At 45.3% G+C, this 15,918-nt stretch overlaps 1 protein-coding gene across 1 annotated transcript; it reads right to left on the reverse strand.

The window, feature by feature from the left end:
• Positions 1 to 3,729: 3,729 nt before the first annotated feature.
• ZNF667 (zinc finger protein 667) lies at positions 3,730 to 15,118 on the reverse strand. Its single transcript, XM_066266628.1, is given in 7 exon segments — positions 3,730 to 4,124; positions 4,127 to 4,834; positions 4,837 to 4,879; positions 4,881 to 5,296; positions 10,414 to 10,506; positions 14,960 to 15,002; positions 15,005 to 15,118. Coding segments are annotated over 7 exon segments (1,812 nt in total).
• Between the last annotated feature and the right edge of the window lie 800 nt (positions 15,119 to 15,918).

Here is a 15,918-nt window from a genome sequence, read left to right on the forward strand (position 1 = left end):
ACTATGAACTCTGTAATGCAGAAACAATAGTTAGGACCACACGGAAAGAACAGGCCAGGATCTTGGGCACTCTAGATCCTCTGATAAGAGCGGCAAATATTCAGAAAAAAGTAGACAAAAGAAATTTTGAAAAACTTGACTAAATACATCCCAACCTGGTAGATAAGAGGCAGAGCTGAACAAAGGTGCCTAAAATTTCTCTAAGAATCCTTCATTCTAGATAGGTACTAGTTTGAATAGCAAAGGCAAGTTACAGTATCTATTAAAAGATGCCTTTTGGCCCTGGCTGGTTGGCTCAGCAGTAGAATGTCGGCCTAGTGTGTGGAGGTCCCGGGTTCGATTCCTGGTCAGGGCATACAGGAGAAGCGCCCATTTATTTCCCCACTCTTCCCCCTCTCCTTTCTCTCTATCTCTCTTTTCCTCTCCCGCAGCCAAGGCTCCACTAGAGCAAAGTTGGCCCGGGCGCTGAGGACAGTTCCATGGCCTCTGCCTCAGGTGCTAGAATGGCTCCAGTTGCAATGGAGCAACACCCTAGATGGGCAGAGCATTGCCCCTGGTGGGCATGCCAGGTGGATCTCGGTTGGACACATGCGGGAGTCTATCTGTCTGCCTCTCCGCTTCTAACTTTAGAAAAATACAAAAAAATAATGCCTTTTAACCCAGCAATTTATTCTCCAAGAATATTGCTAGAACCTTACAAAGCCGATGTACAAGAGGATTAATTGTGGACAAATGGCGATGAAAGAAGACTTGGTTTGGGGTGGCAAACACAAAATACAATATACAAATGATGTGTTATAGAATTGTATGCCTGAAACCTATATTGTTTTATTGATCAATATCACCTCAATAAATTCAATAAAAACATTTGTCAAAGACCATTCATTGCAGCATTGTTTTTTGAAAATAAATCCCGGACCCATAGTGATCCCTGCCCTCATTAAATACTTATTTGAGAGCTGCACTTCTGGGGAGGATGGAATGAGAGGGAATAGTTTATCTTCCCATTAGACATGCTAAAAAATCTGGACAAAATAGATAAAACCTTGGTGTTCGAGAGACTGGACAATCGGCAGCGAGACAGAGATCCCTGGGAAATGGGACGTGAATGAGGTGGGAACCACTGTGATTTCCCCAGGGAGCTGCATGTGGACAGTTTCCAGGCTGTGGTCTCTCTCCGTAGAGGAGACACTGAAGTCATTACTATTCACAGGACAAAGCTCCTGAGTGCTCTTAGAGAAAGAACAACACAGACATCTGTAGAATTTTTACCTGAGTTAAAAACTCTAGTATTTATCTGAATACCGAACAGAACACGCATGGGTGGATATGAGCTGAAGCTGAGGAAAGGACTGATATAGAACTAGAAGGAGAAATGGACAAATCCACAATGTTAAGAGATCCCGACATGCATCTCTCACTAAGACAAGTAGACAGAAAATGAGTAAGGATACTGAACGCTTAACACTATCGCCAACTTGACCTAGCGGATGTTTTCAAATGATTCCACCCGAGAATAGAATATGCACTCTTTCCAAATGCATCAAGCACATTGATCACGACAGATTGTGTTCCAGGCCTGAAAACTTGTCTCAATAGCTCTGGCTGGAGAGCATGGTTGGTAGAGCATCATCCCGAAATGCAGAGATTGCCAGTTCGATCCCTGGTCAGGGCACATACAGGAACAACTGGATGTTCTCTCTCTCTCTTCCCCTCCCTTCTTCCCTTCCTCTCTCGTTAAAATCAAATTCTTTTTTTCTCAATAAATTTAAAAGGGTCCAAACCATACAAAACATTTTTATGACCAGAATAGATTAAATCAGAAATCAGTAACAGAAAGATAATTTGGAAATCTCCAACTATTTAAACCTAAATAGCCCAATTTTTAGTAACCCAGGGGTCAAAAAAGAAACCAAAATGGGAAATAGTATTTGAGTTGAACAAATCTTAGAATACAAAACATCACTGGCTGGTTGGCTCAGCGGTAGAGCGTCGGCTTAGCGTGCGGAGGACCCGGGTTCGATTCCCGGCCAGGGCACATAGGAGAAGCGCCCATTTGCTTCTCCACCCCTCCGCCGCGCCTTCCTTTCTGTCTCTCCCTTCCCCTCCCGCAGCCAAGGCTCCATTGGAGCAAGGATGGCCCGGGTGCTGGGGATGGCTCTGTGGCCTCTGCCCCAGGCGCTAGAGTGGCTCTGGTCGCAACATGGCGACGCTCAGGATGGGCAGAGCATCGCCCCCTGGTGGGCAGAGCGTGGCCCCATGGTGGGCGTGCCGGGTGGATCCCGGTCGGGCGCATGCGGGAGTCTGTCTGACTGTCTCTCCCTGTTTCCAGCTTCAGAAAAATGCAAAAAAAAAAAAAAAAAAAAAAGAATACAAAACATCAAAAGGTGTAACACTGTACTTGGAATATAATAATTTAATAATAACTAAATTATAAGAAAGCTTTCAAATCAATGACTTCAATTTCCATCTTAACAAATTAGAAAACGGAAAGCAATGAAATGAACCCCATAGTTAGCCTAAGAATGGTAACAACAAAGATAATAAAAATCAATCTTGCCCTGGCCAGCTAGCTCAGTCAGTTAGAGGGTTGTCTGGAAACACCAAAGTTGCAGGTTTGATCCCGGGTCAGGGCACATACAGGAAACAACCAATGAAAGCACAATTAAGTGGAACAACAAATAAATGCTTCTCTCCCTCTCTCCCTTCCTCTCTCTCTCTCTCTCTAAAATCAATCAATATGTCGATCTTGAAATTTTTTTTAATGCTGAGTTTACAGAACCGATAAAGCTAGTGTAAATAAAAAAAATTGTATTATAGTGCTTATATGATCTTCCTTTTCAAATCTGGTGGCTGTTTTCTCAGTTGTGGTCAAAGTTAGAGTGACTTAACGTGTATGGGTCATACATTCCACAAGGTAGTCTTAACAAGATATGGACGTTCTCAAACACAGCTTTAGCACAGGGAAAACGTACACAGAAGCATCCAACTGTATAACCTGTTTACAAACAAACAAACAAAACCCGCCAATTTTCCTTCTTACAGATTTTTCACAAGCTAGAAAGAGATGAAAAGCTATTAATGGTGAACAGCTCACAGGAGAAGAGCCTGGTACATAAATCCAGGGTTATCCCCATGTATTAGTCAGTTTGAGCTGCCATAACAAAACATCATAGACTGCGTGGCCTAAACAAAAGGAATTTCTCCTAGTTCAGCTGAAAATCTAAGATTGGGGTGCCAGCATGTTGGATATTGGTGAGGGTTGGCTTTCTGGCTTGTAGACAGCTGTCTTCTTCCTGTGTCCTGACCTAGCAGATTGAAAAAGCCAATCTCTCTGGTGCGCTTTCCTTTATTTTTTTACTTTTTATTTTTTGTATTTTTCTGAAGTGAGAAGCAGGGAGGCAGAGAGTCAGACTCCTGCATGTGCTGACTGGGATCCACCTGGCATGCCCACCAGAGGGCGATGCTTGGCCCCTCTGAGGTGGTGTTCCGCTTCAATCAGAGCCAGTCTAGCACCTGAGGCAGAGGCCTGGAGCCCTCCTCAGCACCCAGGGCCAACTTCACTCCAATAGAGCCTTGGCTGCGGAGGGGAAGAGAGAGACAGAGAGAAAGGAGAGAGGGAAGGGTGGAGAAGCAGATGGATGCTTCTTTTGTGTGCCCTGGCCGGGAATCAAACCTGGGACTTCCACACGCCAGGTTGACACTCTACCGCTGAGCCAGGGCCCAACCTTAGGTTTTCTCTTTTGTATGTATATTCTGATGTCGAATCAGGGACGAGCTGCGGCTATAGGACTTCCCACATTTACTACATTCATAGGGTTTCTCTGAAGAATGACTTCTCTGATGCCGGATAAGGTCTGAGCCACTGCTGAAGGCCTTTCCACACTCATTACATTCATAGGGCTTCTCTCTGGTATGACTTCGTTCATGGAGAATAAGGGAGGTGCGTTGAATGAAGGCCTTCCCGCATGTTCAGCACGTGTATGGTTTCTTTCCCATGTGGATTCTTTCATGTTGGATAAGGTGTGTGCTCTGACCGAAGGCCTTTCCACACTGACAGCATTCATAGGGTCTGTCTTCCGTATGAGTTCTCTTATGTCACCTGAGAGATATTCGGTGACTGAGGCTTTCCCACATTCCTCGCACTGATAGGGTTTTTCTTCAGTGTGAATTCTCTGATGTTCCATCAGAAAGGACTGGTGGCTGAAAACTTTACTACACTGATCGCATTTGAAAGGTTTCTCTTCAGAATGAATGTTCTGGTGTATTTTAAGGTTGGCCGTTTCAGAAAACATCTTCTCACAGACCTTGCATGCAAACCATTTCTTTTTCCTCGTGTGAACTTTCTGGTGTTGAATAAGGGATGCATGCCGAGTATAGGCCTTCTCACATTTGCTGCATCTGTACAGTTGTTCTCTGTTATGAATTTTTAGATGCAGAGTAAGGGTTGAAATCCGTCTGAAGACCTTCTCACACTTAGCACATTTGAAGGATTTCTCCGGGGCATGAATCCTCTGATGAAGCATAATGGATGAAATCCTATGAAAGGATTTTCCACATTTTCTACATTGATAAGGATTCTCGAACTGGTGACGTCTCCACTGACTTAAGGCCTTCTCATTCTCATGGCTTTCCTCCCCAGTATGAGTCCTTTTATGCACAATGAGGACTGCTTTCTTACTGAAGCCTCTCCCACATTTATTGCATTTATGTATTTTCTTCCCATTGTGGGTTTTCTCATGAAGTGAAAGGGAAGACCTTTGAATGAAAGCTTTCCTACATCTTCTGCACCCGTGGGCATTCTCAACAAGGAGAATTTTCTGATGTTTCCGGGGGACGGGCACTGACTCAAGGCCTTCCCACAGTCAAAGGTTTCCTTTTCCGTCATGAATTTTCTCATGCAGCATAAGCGTTGTTCTCTGAATGAAGCTTTCCTCACATTTATCACGGGCACGGTGTTCCCTTCCTCTGTGAAGTCTCTGAGGAAGAAGAGATGAAACCTGTCTGAAGGCTTTTCTACAACTACTGCATTCAAAAGGCTTCTCTTCAGTGTGAGAATTCTGATGAAGTTTAAGAGACAAGCTTTGACTGAAGATCTTCCCACAGTCATTACATCTGAAAGATTTCTTCCCTGGATGCACTTTTTTTGGTTGTATTAGGAGTGACTTTTTCTTGCAGCCTCTCTTTTCCGTGGGACCTTTTCATGCTGCAGAAACTGGTTTCTGATAGATGCTTTGCCCAGATTTGTTGCAGTGATTTGGATGTAACTTCTTGGTCTCACATTTAGACCTGGAGCCTGAAAGAAATCAACACATTAAGTATTTGTTTCCTTGTTGTTGTTTTTTTAATTGGCATGTGAGAAGCTAAATTGAATCAACATAGAAAAATTTCTAGAATATAAGGGGAAAACTAGTCTGTCAACCTTTTTGCAAGAATGATCCCATTTTATATGTTGAAAATACATAGTAGCTGTGTACCTCAATAGAAAGTAGTTTTATTTTTTTCCATTCAGTGAGAAGAGGAGAGGCAGAGAGACAGACTCCTGCATGCTTCCTGACTGAAATCTACCCAGCAAGCCCACTAGCGGGGTGATGCTCTGTCCCTTTGGGGCGTTGCTCTGTTGCTCAGCAACTGAGCTTTTCTTAGCATCTGAGGAAGCCATGGATTCATCCTCAGTGCCCGGGGCCAACTCACTCCAACTGAGCTATGGTTGCATGAGAGGAAAAGAGAGAGAGAGAGAGAGAGAGAGAGAGAGAAGTGAGAGGAGGGATGGAGAAGCAGATGGGCGCTTCTCCTGTGTGCCCTGACCGGGACTGAACCTGGGATATCTACATGCTGGGACAGCACTCCACCACTGAGCCAACTGCTAGGGCCAGAAAGTGTTTCTGGGACAAAAGACTGCAGTAATATTTTCCTTAATTTGATTTTTGTTATTTTCTAAAATGTACATGTTCCTTATGAATATAAAATAGTCATTTAAAATGGCTAAAATAGTGCTAAGAGTAGTAAATATTTTGAAAAGCATCAGAAATTTAAAACTCCTTAACCCTTTTTTTTTTTTTTTTTACAGAGGCAGAGATAGACAGGGATAGACAGACAGGAACAGAGAGAGATGAGAAGCATCAATCATCAGTTTCTCCTTGCGCGCTGTGACTTCTTAGTTGTTCATTGATTGCTTTCTCACATGTGCCTTGACTGTGGGCCTTCAGCAGACCGAGCAACCCCTTGCTGGAGCCAGGGACCTTGGGTCCAAGCTGGTGAGCTCTTTGCTCAAGCCAGATGAGCCTGCGCTCAAGCTGGCGACCTCGGGGTCTCGAACCTGGGTCCTTCCGCATCCCAGTCCGACGCTCTATCCACTGCGCCACCACCTGGTCAGGCTCCTTAACCCTTTTGATATTTTCCCAGGATTGATGTTAAGAAAAAAATAATAATACTGTGAAATTTCAATTTCATTAGGCTGATTAATTTTGAGGCATGGTGGGCTTTTCTTTGTTAATAATACCCAATTTATTTTTTTATTTTATTTATTCATTTTAGAAAGGAGAGAGAGAGGGGGAGAGAGAGAAGGGGGAGGAGCAGGAAGCATCAACTCCCATATGTGCCTTGACCAGGCAAGCCCAGGGTTTCAAACCAGCGACCTCAGCATTTCCAGGTCAACACTTTATCCACTGCGCCACCACAGGTCAGGCGTGGGCTTTTAACTATATACTCATTTTTACAGGAGCCATTGGGAACTCTCTTCTGAAAAGAGAAACCACTAATCTTAAATTCTGTATTCTGTAAAAATATCCTTCATAAGTGAGAGAGAAATAAGACTTTATCAGACAAATTGAGAGGGAATCTGTTGCCAGGAGACCTGCCTTGCAAAAAATGTTCAAAAGGTGTTTCCTTCTCAAAAGAGAAGGAAAATAGTATCGATCAGAAACTGAGATTTACATAGAGAAAGGGAGAATACTGAAGAAGAAATAAGTGGAGGCAAAAAAACCCTTATTTTTCTTATTCTTTATTAATCCAACAGATAACAGTTTGTTCAAAATAATAATACAACAACGTATTTGATTATGTGTGCTTATGCATATATATATATATATATATATATATATATATATATTCTTTTCCATGTGAGAGGAGAGGAAATAGAGAGACAGACTCTCATATGCACCCCAACCAGGATCCACCTGGCAACCCCTGTCTGGGGCCGATGCTCTGCCCATATGGGGTTATGTTCGCAACAGAGCTATTTTTAGCACCTGATGTGGAAACTTCATGGAGCCATCCTCAGTGCCTGGGGCTGATGCGCTCAAAACAATTGAGCCATAGCTACAGGAGGGGGAGAAAGAGAGAAAAAAAGAAAGCGAGAAAGAGAGAAAATATGGGGAGGTGTGGAGAAGCAGATGGGCACTTCTCCTATGTGCTCTGACTGGGAATCAGACCAGGACATCCACACACTAAGCCAACGCTCTACCATTGAGCCAACTGGCCAGGGCCCTTATGCATTTATCTTAAAGGAAGTGAATGACAGCAACGATACTGGGAACAAAAGGAAGGAATTAGCCTCATTTTGTTATTATAAGGTACTCATGCTACCCATGGAGTGGTACAGTGTTATTTGAAAGTGGGTTTGGATTAGTTGTAAATGTATATTGGAAACCCTAGGACATTCACTAAAGTAAGTAAAAGAAAAATTATAATTGATATTCTAAGAAAGACAGAAAGTAAAATCATGAGAAATGAAAAAAAATTTTAAATAGAAAAAATAATAACCCCCCAAAACACAGAAAAGGAGTGGCAGGCAAAAATAGGAACCAATAGTAAAGGCAACAAGTAGAGAACAGTAACAAATATGGTTACTCTATATTCGTTTCTGATATTATCTACCAACTATGTCAATAATCACTATCAGTGTAAATGGTCTCAATGCACCAATTAAAAAACATTGTCAGCATGGATCAAAAACCACAAACCAGGCCCTGACCAGTTGGCTCAGCAGTAGAGCATCGGCCCGGTGTGTGGAAGTACCAGGTTCGATTTCCGACCAGAGCACACAGGAGAAGTGCCCATCTGCTTCTCCACTCTTCCTTCTCTCCATTCCCTCTGTCTCTCTCTTCCCCTCCTGCAGCCAAGGCTCCATGGGAACAAAGTTGGCCCAGGCACTGAGGATAGCTCCATGGCCTCCGCCTCAGGCACTAGAATGGCTCCAGTTGCAATGGAGCAACACCCCAGATGGGCAGAATATCGCCCCCTGGTGGGCATACTGGGTGAATCCCGGCCAGGCACATGCAGAAGTCTGTCTCTCTGCCTCCCTGCTTCTCACTTTGAAAAATACAGAAAGAAAAAGTAAATAAAATAAAAAAAGAAGGCCCTGGCCGGTTGGCTCAGCGGTAGAGCGTCGGCCTAGCGTGCGGAGGACCCGGGTTCGATTCCCGGCCAGGGCACATAGGAGAAGCGCCCATTTGCTTCTCCACCCCTCCGCCGCGCCTTCCTCTCTGTCTCTCTCTTCCCCTCCCGCAGCCAGGGCTCCATTGGAGCAAAGATGGCCCGGGCGCTGGGGATGGCTCTGTGGCCTCTGCCCCAGGTGCTAGAGTGGCTCTGGTCACAACATGGCGACACCCAGGAGGGTCGCAACATGGCGACGCCCAGGATGGGCAGAGCATCGCCCCCTGGTGGACAGAGCGTCGCCCCTGGTGGGCGTGCAGGGTGGATCTCGGTCGGGCGCATGCGGGAGTCTGTCTGACTGTCTCTCCCTGTTTCTAGCTTCAGAAAAATGCAAAAAAAAAAAACAAAAAATAAAAAAATAAAAAAAATAAAAATAAAAAAAGAAAGAAAGTAACAACTGTTGGCAAGATGAGAAGTTGGAATCCTCATGCACCATTGGTGGGGAAGAGAAACAGAGCAGCCACTGTGGAAAACAGTATGGAGCGTTCTCAGAAAACTAAAACTAGATCTATCATATGCTCCCATGATCCCACTTCTGGGTACATATCCAAAGAAATAGAAACCAGGATCTGAAAGAGGGAGCTGCACTCACATATTCATTGCAGTATTATTCACAGTAGCCAAGGGGTAGAAGCAACCCAAATGTCTATCTACAGAGGAATGGATTTTAAAAAACATGGTACAGCCATCCTTCAGTGTCCTTGAGGGATCCGTTCCAGGACCCCCATGGATACTAAATCCATGGATGCTCAGGTCTCCTATATAAAATGACACTGTATTTGCAATAAGCTATCCACATCCTCCTGTAAACTTTTTTTTTGACAGAGACAGAGAGAGACAGAAAGAGGGACAGATAGGGACAGACAGACAAGAGGGAGAGAGATGAGAAGCATCAGTTCTTTGTTGCGGCACCTTAGCTGTTCACTGATTGCTTTCTCATATGTGCCTTGACCAGGGAGGCTACAGCAGAGCCAATGACCCCTAGCTCAAGCCAGTGACCTTGGGCTTCAAGGACTGAGTAAGCAAAGCCAGTCAGAAAAGGTCAAATGCTGTCTGATTCTATTCATATGAAGTATTCACAGTAATCAGAATCACAGCAAGAGAGAGCAGAGGGGTGGTTACTGGGGGCTGGGGGAGGTAAGGGGGGACCAGCATTGAGAAGGCACCTACTTTCATTGCTGCAATTGAGAAAGTTCTAGAGACCTTCTGCATAACAATGTGCTTACACTTCACTGCACGTTTAAAAATGGTTAAGATCGGATATTTCATGCTGTACTTTTGCACCGCAATGAAAAAACTTCATAGAAGTATAAACAAACACACACACACACACACACACACACACACACACACACACTTGACCAATCAAAGAGGAATCTATTAGAAAAGAGAACAAGTTCTTCCAGAGAAGTAAAAATGAACAGTTACGGGAAAGATTTTAAATTCTTGTTAAGGAATGAAGAAAACGATGCAGGTGGGTACGTTTTCCAATGAGACGTGTTGTCACGGAAGAAGTCAGAATGTACCTTCTCTGAAGGGAAACACAGAAGCAGAGGCAGGGAAATGGGGGGGGGGTGTGGAAATGAGGGTGGAATACCTGAGGTTGTGAGACTAAAAGCTGGGGTTTGAACCCCCACCTCCTGGCTGGGAGACCTGGGGCAATCACTCAAGTACACTGGTCCTGTTTCCTCCTAGGAACCAGGTACCGACAGCACAGCGTTGTAGGGAGAAACCTGTATTGAGAAGTGTCTGATACCCAGTAAGGGGCTTAGAGAATGTTGGTTATTTTCTTTTAGGGGTGGTGGTGGGATGGGGGTCTTACCAAAGGGAACTGAATTCTCCACACAGGCCTAGGGTCTTTTGGGCAGAAAAGTGGCTCTCAAGTGCTATCTCCCAGGGGTTTCCCTCTCACAGATGGAGCATGCTTTCACACTAGGATCAAACCATTAACTTCTAAGCCCTGGTCCTGTCACTCACCCGGGACCCCATGGCCTCTCACGGGTTCTACCGTCCAGGGTGCTTTCTGTTTCTCCAACAGGGTGATCACATTAGGCCTCTGACAGGAAAGTTCTGCAGAGAGCAACATGTTGGAATTGAGCATGATGTGGATGGCACAAGGTGGAAAGCCCAGCCTTGGGTCAATGGCCAGGGGGATTGAATGGCACAGAGGGAGTGTGTGGGACTTGATGCAGGCAGAGAACGAGCAGCATGGAAATTCAGTGGCAAACCTGGCTAAGTTGCTTAGCTGGTGAGAGTGTCGTCCGAGACATGCCAAGGTTGTGGGTTCGATCCCCGGTCAGGGCACATATGAGAAATCAACCAATGAATGTATAAATAAGTGGAACAGGCCCTGGCCAGTTGGCTCAGTGGTAGAGCATCGGCCTGGCATGCAGGAGTCCTGGGTTCGATTCCCAGCCAGGGCACACAGGAGAAGCACCCATCTGCTTCTCCACCCCTCTCCCTCTCCTTCCTCTCTATCTCTTCCCCTCCCGCAGCCAAGGCTCCATTGGAGCAAAAAGTTGGCCCGGGCGCTGAGGATGGCTCTATGACCTCTGCCTCAGGCGCTAGAATGGCTCTGGTCACAACAGAGCAACGCCCCAGATGGGCACAGCATTGACCCCTGGTGGGCATGCCGGGTGGATCCCAGTGGGGCGCATGCGGGAGTCTGTCTGACTGCCTCCCCATTTCCAACTTCAGAAAAATACAAAAAAAAAAAAGTGGAACAACAAATCAATGTCTCTGTCTATCTCTCTCTTTCAATAAATAAAAAAAATGTTTTTAAAAAATTCAGTTATAGGCCCTGGCCAGTGGCTCAGTGGTGGAGCATCGGCCTGGTGTGTGGAAGTCCTGGGTTCAATTCCTGGCCAGGGCACACAGGAGAAGCGTCCATCTGCTTCTTTACCCTTCCCCTCTCCTTCCTCTCAATCTCTCTCATCCCTTCCCACAGCCAAGGCTCCATTGGAGCAAAGTTGGCTTGGGTGCTGAGGACAGCTCCATGGCCTCCGCCTCAGGCACTAGAATGGTTCTAGCTGTAAAGGAGCAACACCCCAGATGGGCAGAGCATCACCCCCTGGTGGACATGCCGGGTGGATCTTGGCTGGGCACATGTGGGAGTCTGTCACTCTGCCTCCCCACTTCTCACTTCAGAAAAATACAAAACAAACAAAAAAACAAACAAATAAATATATATGTAATTCCGTGAGAGCCATACAATATGTTTAACACTAAATAGTAATTGTGTGCATTTTATTGTACTTTTAAAGTACAATAAGTCTCTAAATTCTTTTTAATAACATTGTTATGCTGTTGCTAACCAATGATGAATAAAGTACTTCTTATCATTAATGTGACTTCTGGTGCTGCATGGTTTTGCTGATGGCTTTGTAGTCTGGTTGATATGTGGTGAGGTTAAGCTTCATGCAGGCGTTGAGATTTCTATCCATTAAACGTGATCATAGGTTGGTCTTAACATTCCTTAGATGTGAGAAAGACTACTCACATACATACATAGAGCCAAACATTGTCAGTATAGCAATATTCACACGCTGCAGTGTGTGGTATGTGACAGGAAGCGTGTTCCAAGTTTTGACAATCAGCTGGTTCATGGGTTGAAGTCTTTTCATTTCTCCCCACTTGTGTGCTCGCCAACTCTGCTTGCTGTCGTGCAAGTCTTTCCAAATCTTCATTCAGTGACTTGAACTTATTCACCCACATGTCTGAGGCCTCAGGTCAGCAGCTTGTAGCTCAAAATCTCTGATGGAGACACCGGGGATGTAACTCAGGTCAGCACTGTCCACTGCACACTCGTGTGGATGGGTGATGAACTTAAAAAGATGAGTACGCTCACAAAATTCTCCAAAGTGTGCTTTGAATGACTGCAGGAGATTAGATGGGAAGCCCGCTAGCTGCTGGAGATCGAGATGTTGAGTAGGGTCACTTGCTGTGCATGCATCTTTAAACTCTCCCAGTTTCTAAAGTGTAGTAAACGACCTGTTTCAATGTTGGTGATGAAGAGATCCAGCTTGTTTTCAAATGCAAACACTTCTTGTTGAAGGGATAATACTGTATTTCCAACACCTTGCGTTTTCACATTGAGTTGGTTCAGATGTTCAGTCATGTCCACAAGATAGTAGAACTTCAGGAGCCACTCAGTGTTAGCTAACTCAGGATGCTCGACATTTTTTATTTCAAGAAAAGTCCAGATTTCGCTCAGACAAACCGCAAAATGGCTGAGCACCTTCCCTCTTGACAACCAATGCACATTGCTGTGCAGAAGCAGACCAGATTAATTATTCCCAACTTCATCCAGCAGTGTTTTAAACTGGCGATCATTTAAAGCTCAGGCTACAATAAAGTTGACCACCTGAATGACCAGCGACATCACCTCACCAAGCTTTTCACCACACATCTGAGCACAAAGCACCTCCTGATGTAGGATGCAGTGAAAACTTAGGATGGGTCTCTTTTCATGTTCACGAAGAAGCGCTACGAATCCTGTTTTTCCCCACCATGCATGGAGCACCATTAGTACACACCGAGATAAGTTTATCCATCGGTAGATTTTTTCTTTAATGAACTTAGTGAAAGACTTGAATAAATCCTCCCCTCTTGTTGTCTCTTTCATAGGCAAAACAGCAAGACTTTCATCATGTAGTGTGTCACCGATAGCATACTTTGCAATCACGCTGAACTGGGATAAATGGTGAGTGAAAAGAATGGTACTGCATTTATGTCCTTCACTTGTGTTGCGTCAATTTGATTTGCCATCATGATGGTATGATCATGAACAGTTCTTGCCGACAGAAGCATGTCTTTTATTCATTTGATTATCTTGTCTTTATCTGAAAAGTCATCAAAAAGTTCATTAGCAACATCAAGTACAAACATTTTGGCATACTCCCCATCTGTGAATGGCTTTCCATTTCTCACAATTGGTAAAACACCAGCAAAGCTAGCCGAATTCCAGTCACTTTGTTGGGTCCAAACATGGAGTTGCTGCTGACTAGCTTGCACTCTGCACAGTAGCTCCTTTTTTTTTTTTTTTTTTTTTTTCAGAGACAGAGAGAGAGTCAGAGAGAGGGATAGATAGGGACAGACAGACAGGAATGGAGAGAGATGAGAAGCATCAATCATCAGTTTTTCGTTGTGACACCTTAGTTGTTCATGGATTGATTTCTCATATGTGCCTTGACCGTGGGCCTTCAGCAGACCAAGTAACCCCTTGCTCGAGCCAGCGACCTTGGGTCCAAGCTGGTAAGCTTTTGCTTAAACCAGATGAACCCGTGCTCAAGTTGGCGACCTCAGGGTCTCGAACCTGGGTCCTTCCGCATCCCAGTCCAACCCTCTATCCACTGCGCCACCACCTGATCAGGCTGCACAGTAGCTCTTAACATGCTTTCTTCCTGCTGTCCCCCGCTGGATATTTTGATGCAAATGTAGTATGGCGTGTGTCGAAGTGCCACTTTATATTTGACTGTTTCATTGATGCAATTTTTTTTTTTTGTATTTTTCTGAAGCTGGAAACGGGGAGAGACAGTCAGACAGACTCCAGCATGCGCCCGACCGGGATCCACCCGGCACACCCACCAGGGGCGACGCTCTGCCCCTCCGAGGCATCACTCTGCCGCGACCAGAGCCACTCCAGCGCCTGGGGCAGAGGCCAAGGAGCCATCCCCAGCGCCCGGGCCATCCTTGCTCCAATGGAGCCTTGGCTGCGGGAGGGGAAGAGAGAGACAGAGAGGAAGGAGGTGGGGGGGTGGAGAAGCAAATAGGCATTTCTCCTATGTGCCCTGGCCGGGAATCGAACCCAGATCCCCCGCATGCCAGGCAGACGCTCTACCGCTGAGCCAACCGGCCAGGGCTCATCAATGCAATTTTATCATTGTATATTAGACACACTGCAGAACCTGCTCTTCACAAAGGCGAATTCCTCTGTCCATTCCTGCTGAAAAGTACGATACTCCTTATCTTTTTTTCTTTTAGCCATCTTCTTCATCTAAAGGGTTTCTGCAATTAGCTAGCTGACTACTTTATTAAAAGGAGGGAAGTTTACTTCCTGACCTCACAATGACTTGTATATGTTATGCATTATCCAATAAAAATTTGGTGTTGTCCCAGAGGACAGCTGTGATTGGCTCCAGCCACCCACAACCATGAACATGAGTGGTAGGAAATGAATGGATTGTAATACATGAGAATGTTTTATATATTTAATATTATTATTTTTTTATTAAAGATTTGTCTGCGAGCCAGATGCAGCCATCAAAAGAGCCACATCTGGCTCACGAGCCATAGGTTCCTGACCCTTAATATATACCCTAATTTTTGTGAGCAGAGTTAGGGGATATTTCAAAATGAATAGAAAGCGATGAGATATTCCCTCATTTTTTTGAGCATTGTATATTTCAATAACACTGTTAAAAACAAAAACCCAAACTGGAGTGGCTCCTGTCTTCCTGCCCAGACTGATTCCTATCCCCTCAAAGAGCCCGCTGTTGGAGGGAGGACAAGGAAAGGGTCGTACTGAGAAAAACCAGGTGCCAGTAGTTCTCCAACATGACCTTTTTTTGTACAGACCCCATTGTGTGGGGCTCAGTCACCCCCTCTCCTCCTGGGAGAAGTAGACAGCCACATCCCCGAACATCACTAGCGCGTGAAATGGGAGAATCACACCTCCAGTCATGGTAGGCTTGTGTTTCCACACTGCTGGAGCAGAGAGTGGACTTGTCCCCTCACACACGGGACAAACAAGCTGCCAGGAATGTCCTCAGGAAACATCTGGTACTCCAGGGCCAAAAGGGGCAGGGGAGTACTAACATAAATAAAATGCAGGGTGACATGATCTTCAAGACTGTGTTATATGAAAAGTGTATCGATTGGGACTTACTGGGTGCTGACAGAGCCCCAGGCATTTTTCTAAGCACCTGTGTGTACTGGTCCATTCAGTGCTCATGTGAGCAGGGACTGGGTCCCCGTTGACAGGATCCTAGCGCCGTGACAGACGACAGTGAGGTGAGAGGACCTGTTGACATTCTTGCAGCTCCTGAATAGAGGAACTGAGTCCCCCCTGCCACCTCCTCCCAACGACCTGCTCACTTACAGGGCCCATGAATAGAACCCACGTAGCAAATGGCTCTTTGCAGATGTCATCAAAGGTTTTGCTAATCTGTGGACCTTGAAACAGGGAGCTTATTGAAGATTGTCTAGGTGGGCCTGCAGGGACCAGAGGATCCCATAAGACAGACACTTCTCCAACTGGTGGGCAGAAGACGAGAGAAAGGGAAATCAAGGAGATCAGAGGCATGAGCTGGATGTGAAGATGGAAGAGAAAGGGGTCAAATAAAAACAGGAGAAGGAATGAATGAAGATGACACAGGCCAACACCTCAATTTGAGCCTTGTGAGACCCAAACCAGAGGCCCCAGCTAAGTCACGCCATGCTGGAGCTCCAACCTGAATGATAACTTGGCCAAGTTACGTTGTG

The sequence above is a fragment of the Saccopteryx bilineata genome, chromosome 3 (assembly GCF_036850765.1).
Source record: "Saccopteryx bilineata isolate mSacBil1 chromosome 3, mSacBil1_pri_phased_curated, whole genome shotgun sequence".
NCBI classification, from domain to species: domain Eukaryota; kingdom Metazoa; phylum Chordata; class Mammalia; order Chiroptera; family Emballonuridae; genus Saccopteryx; species Saccopteryx bilineata.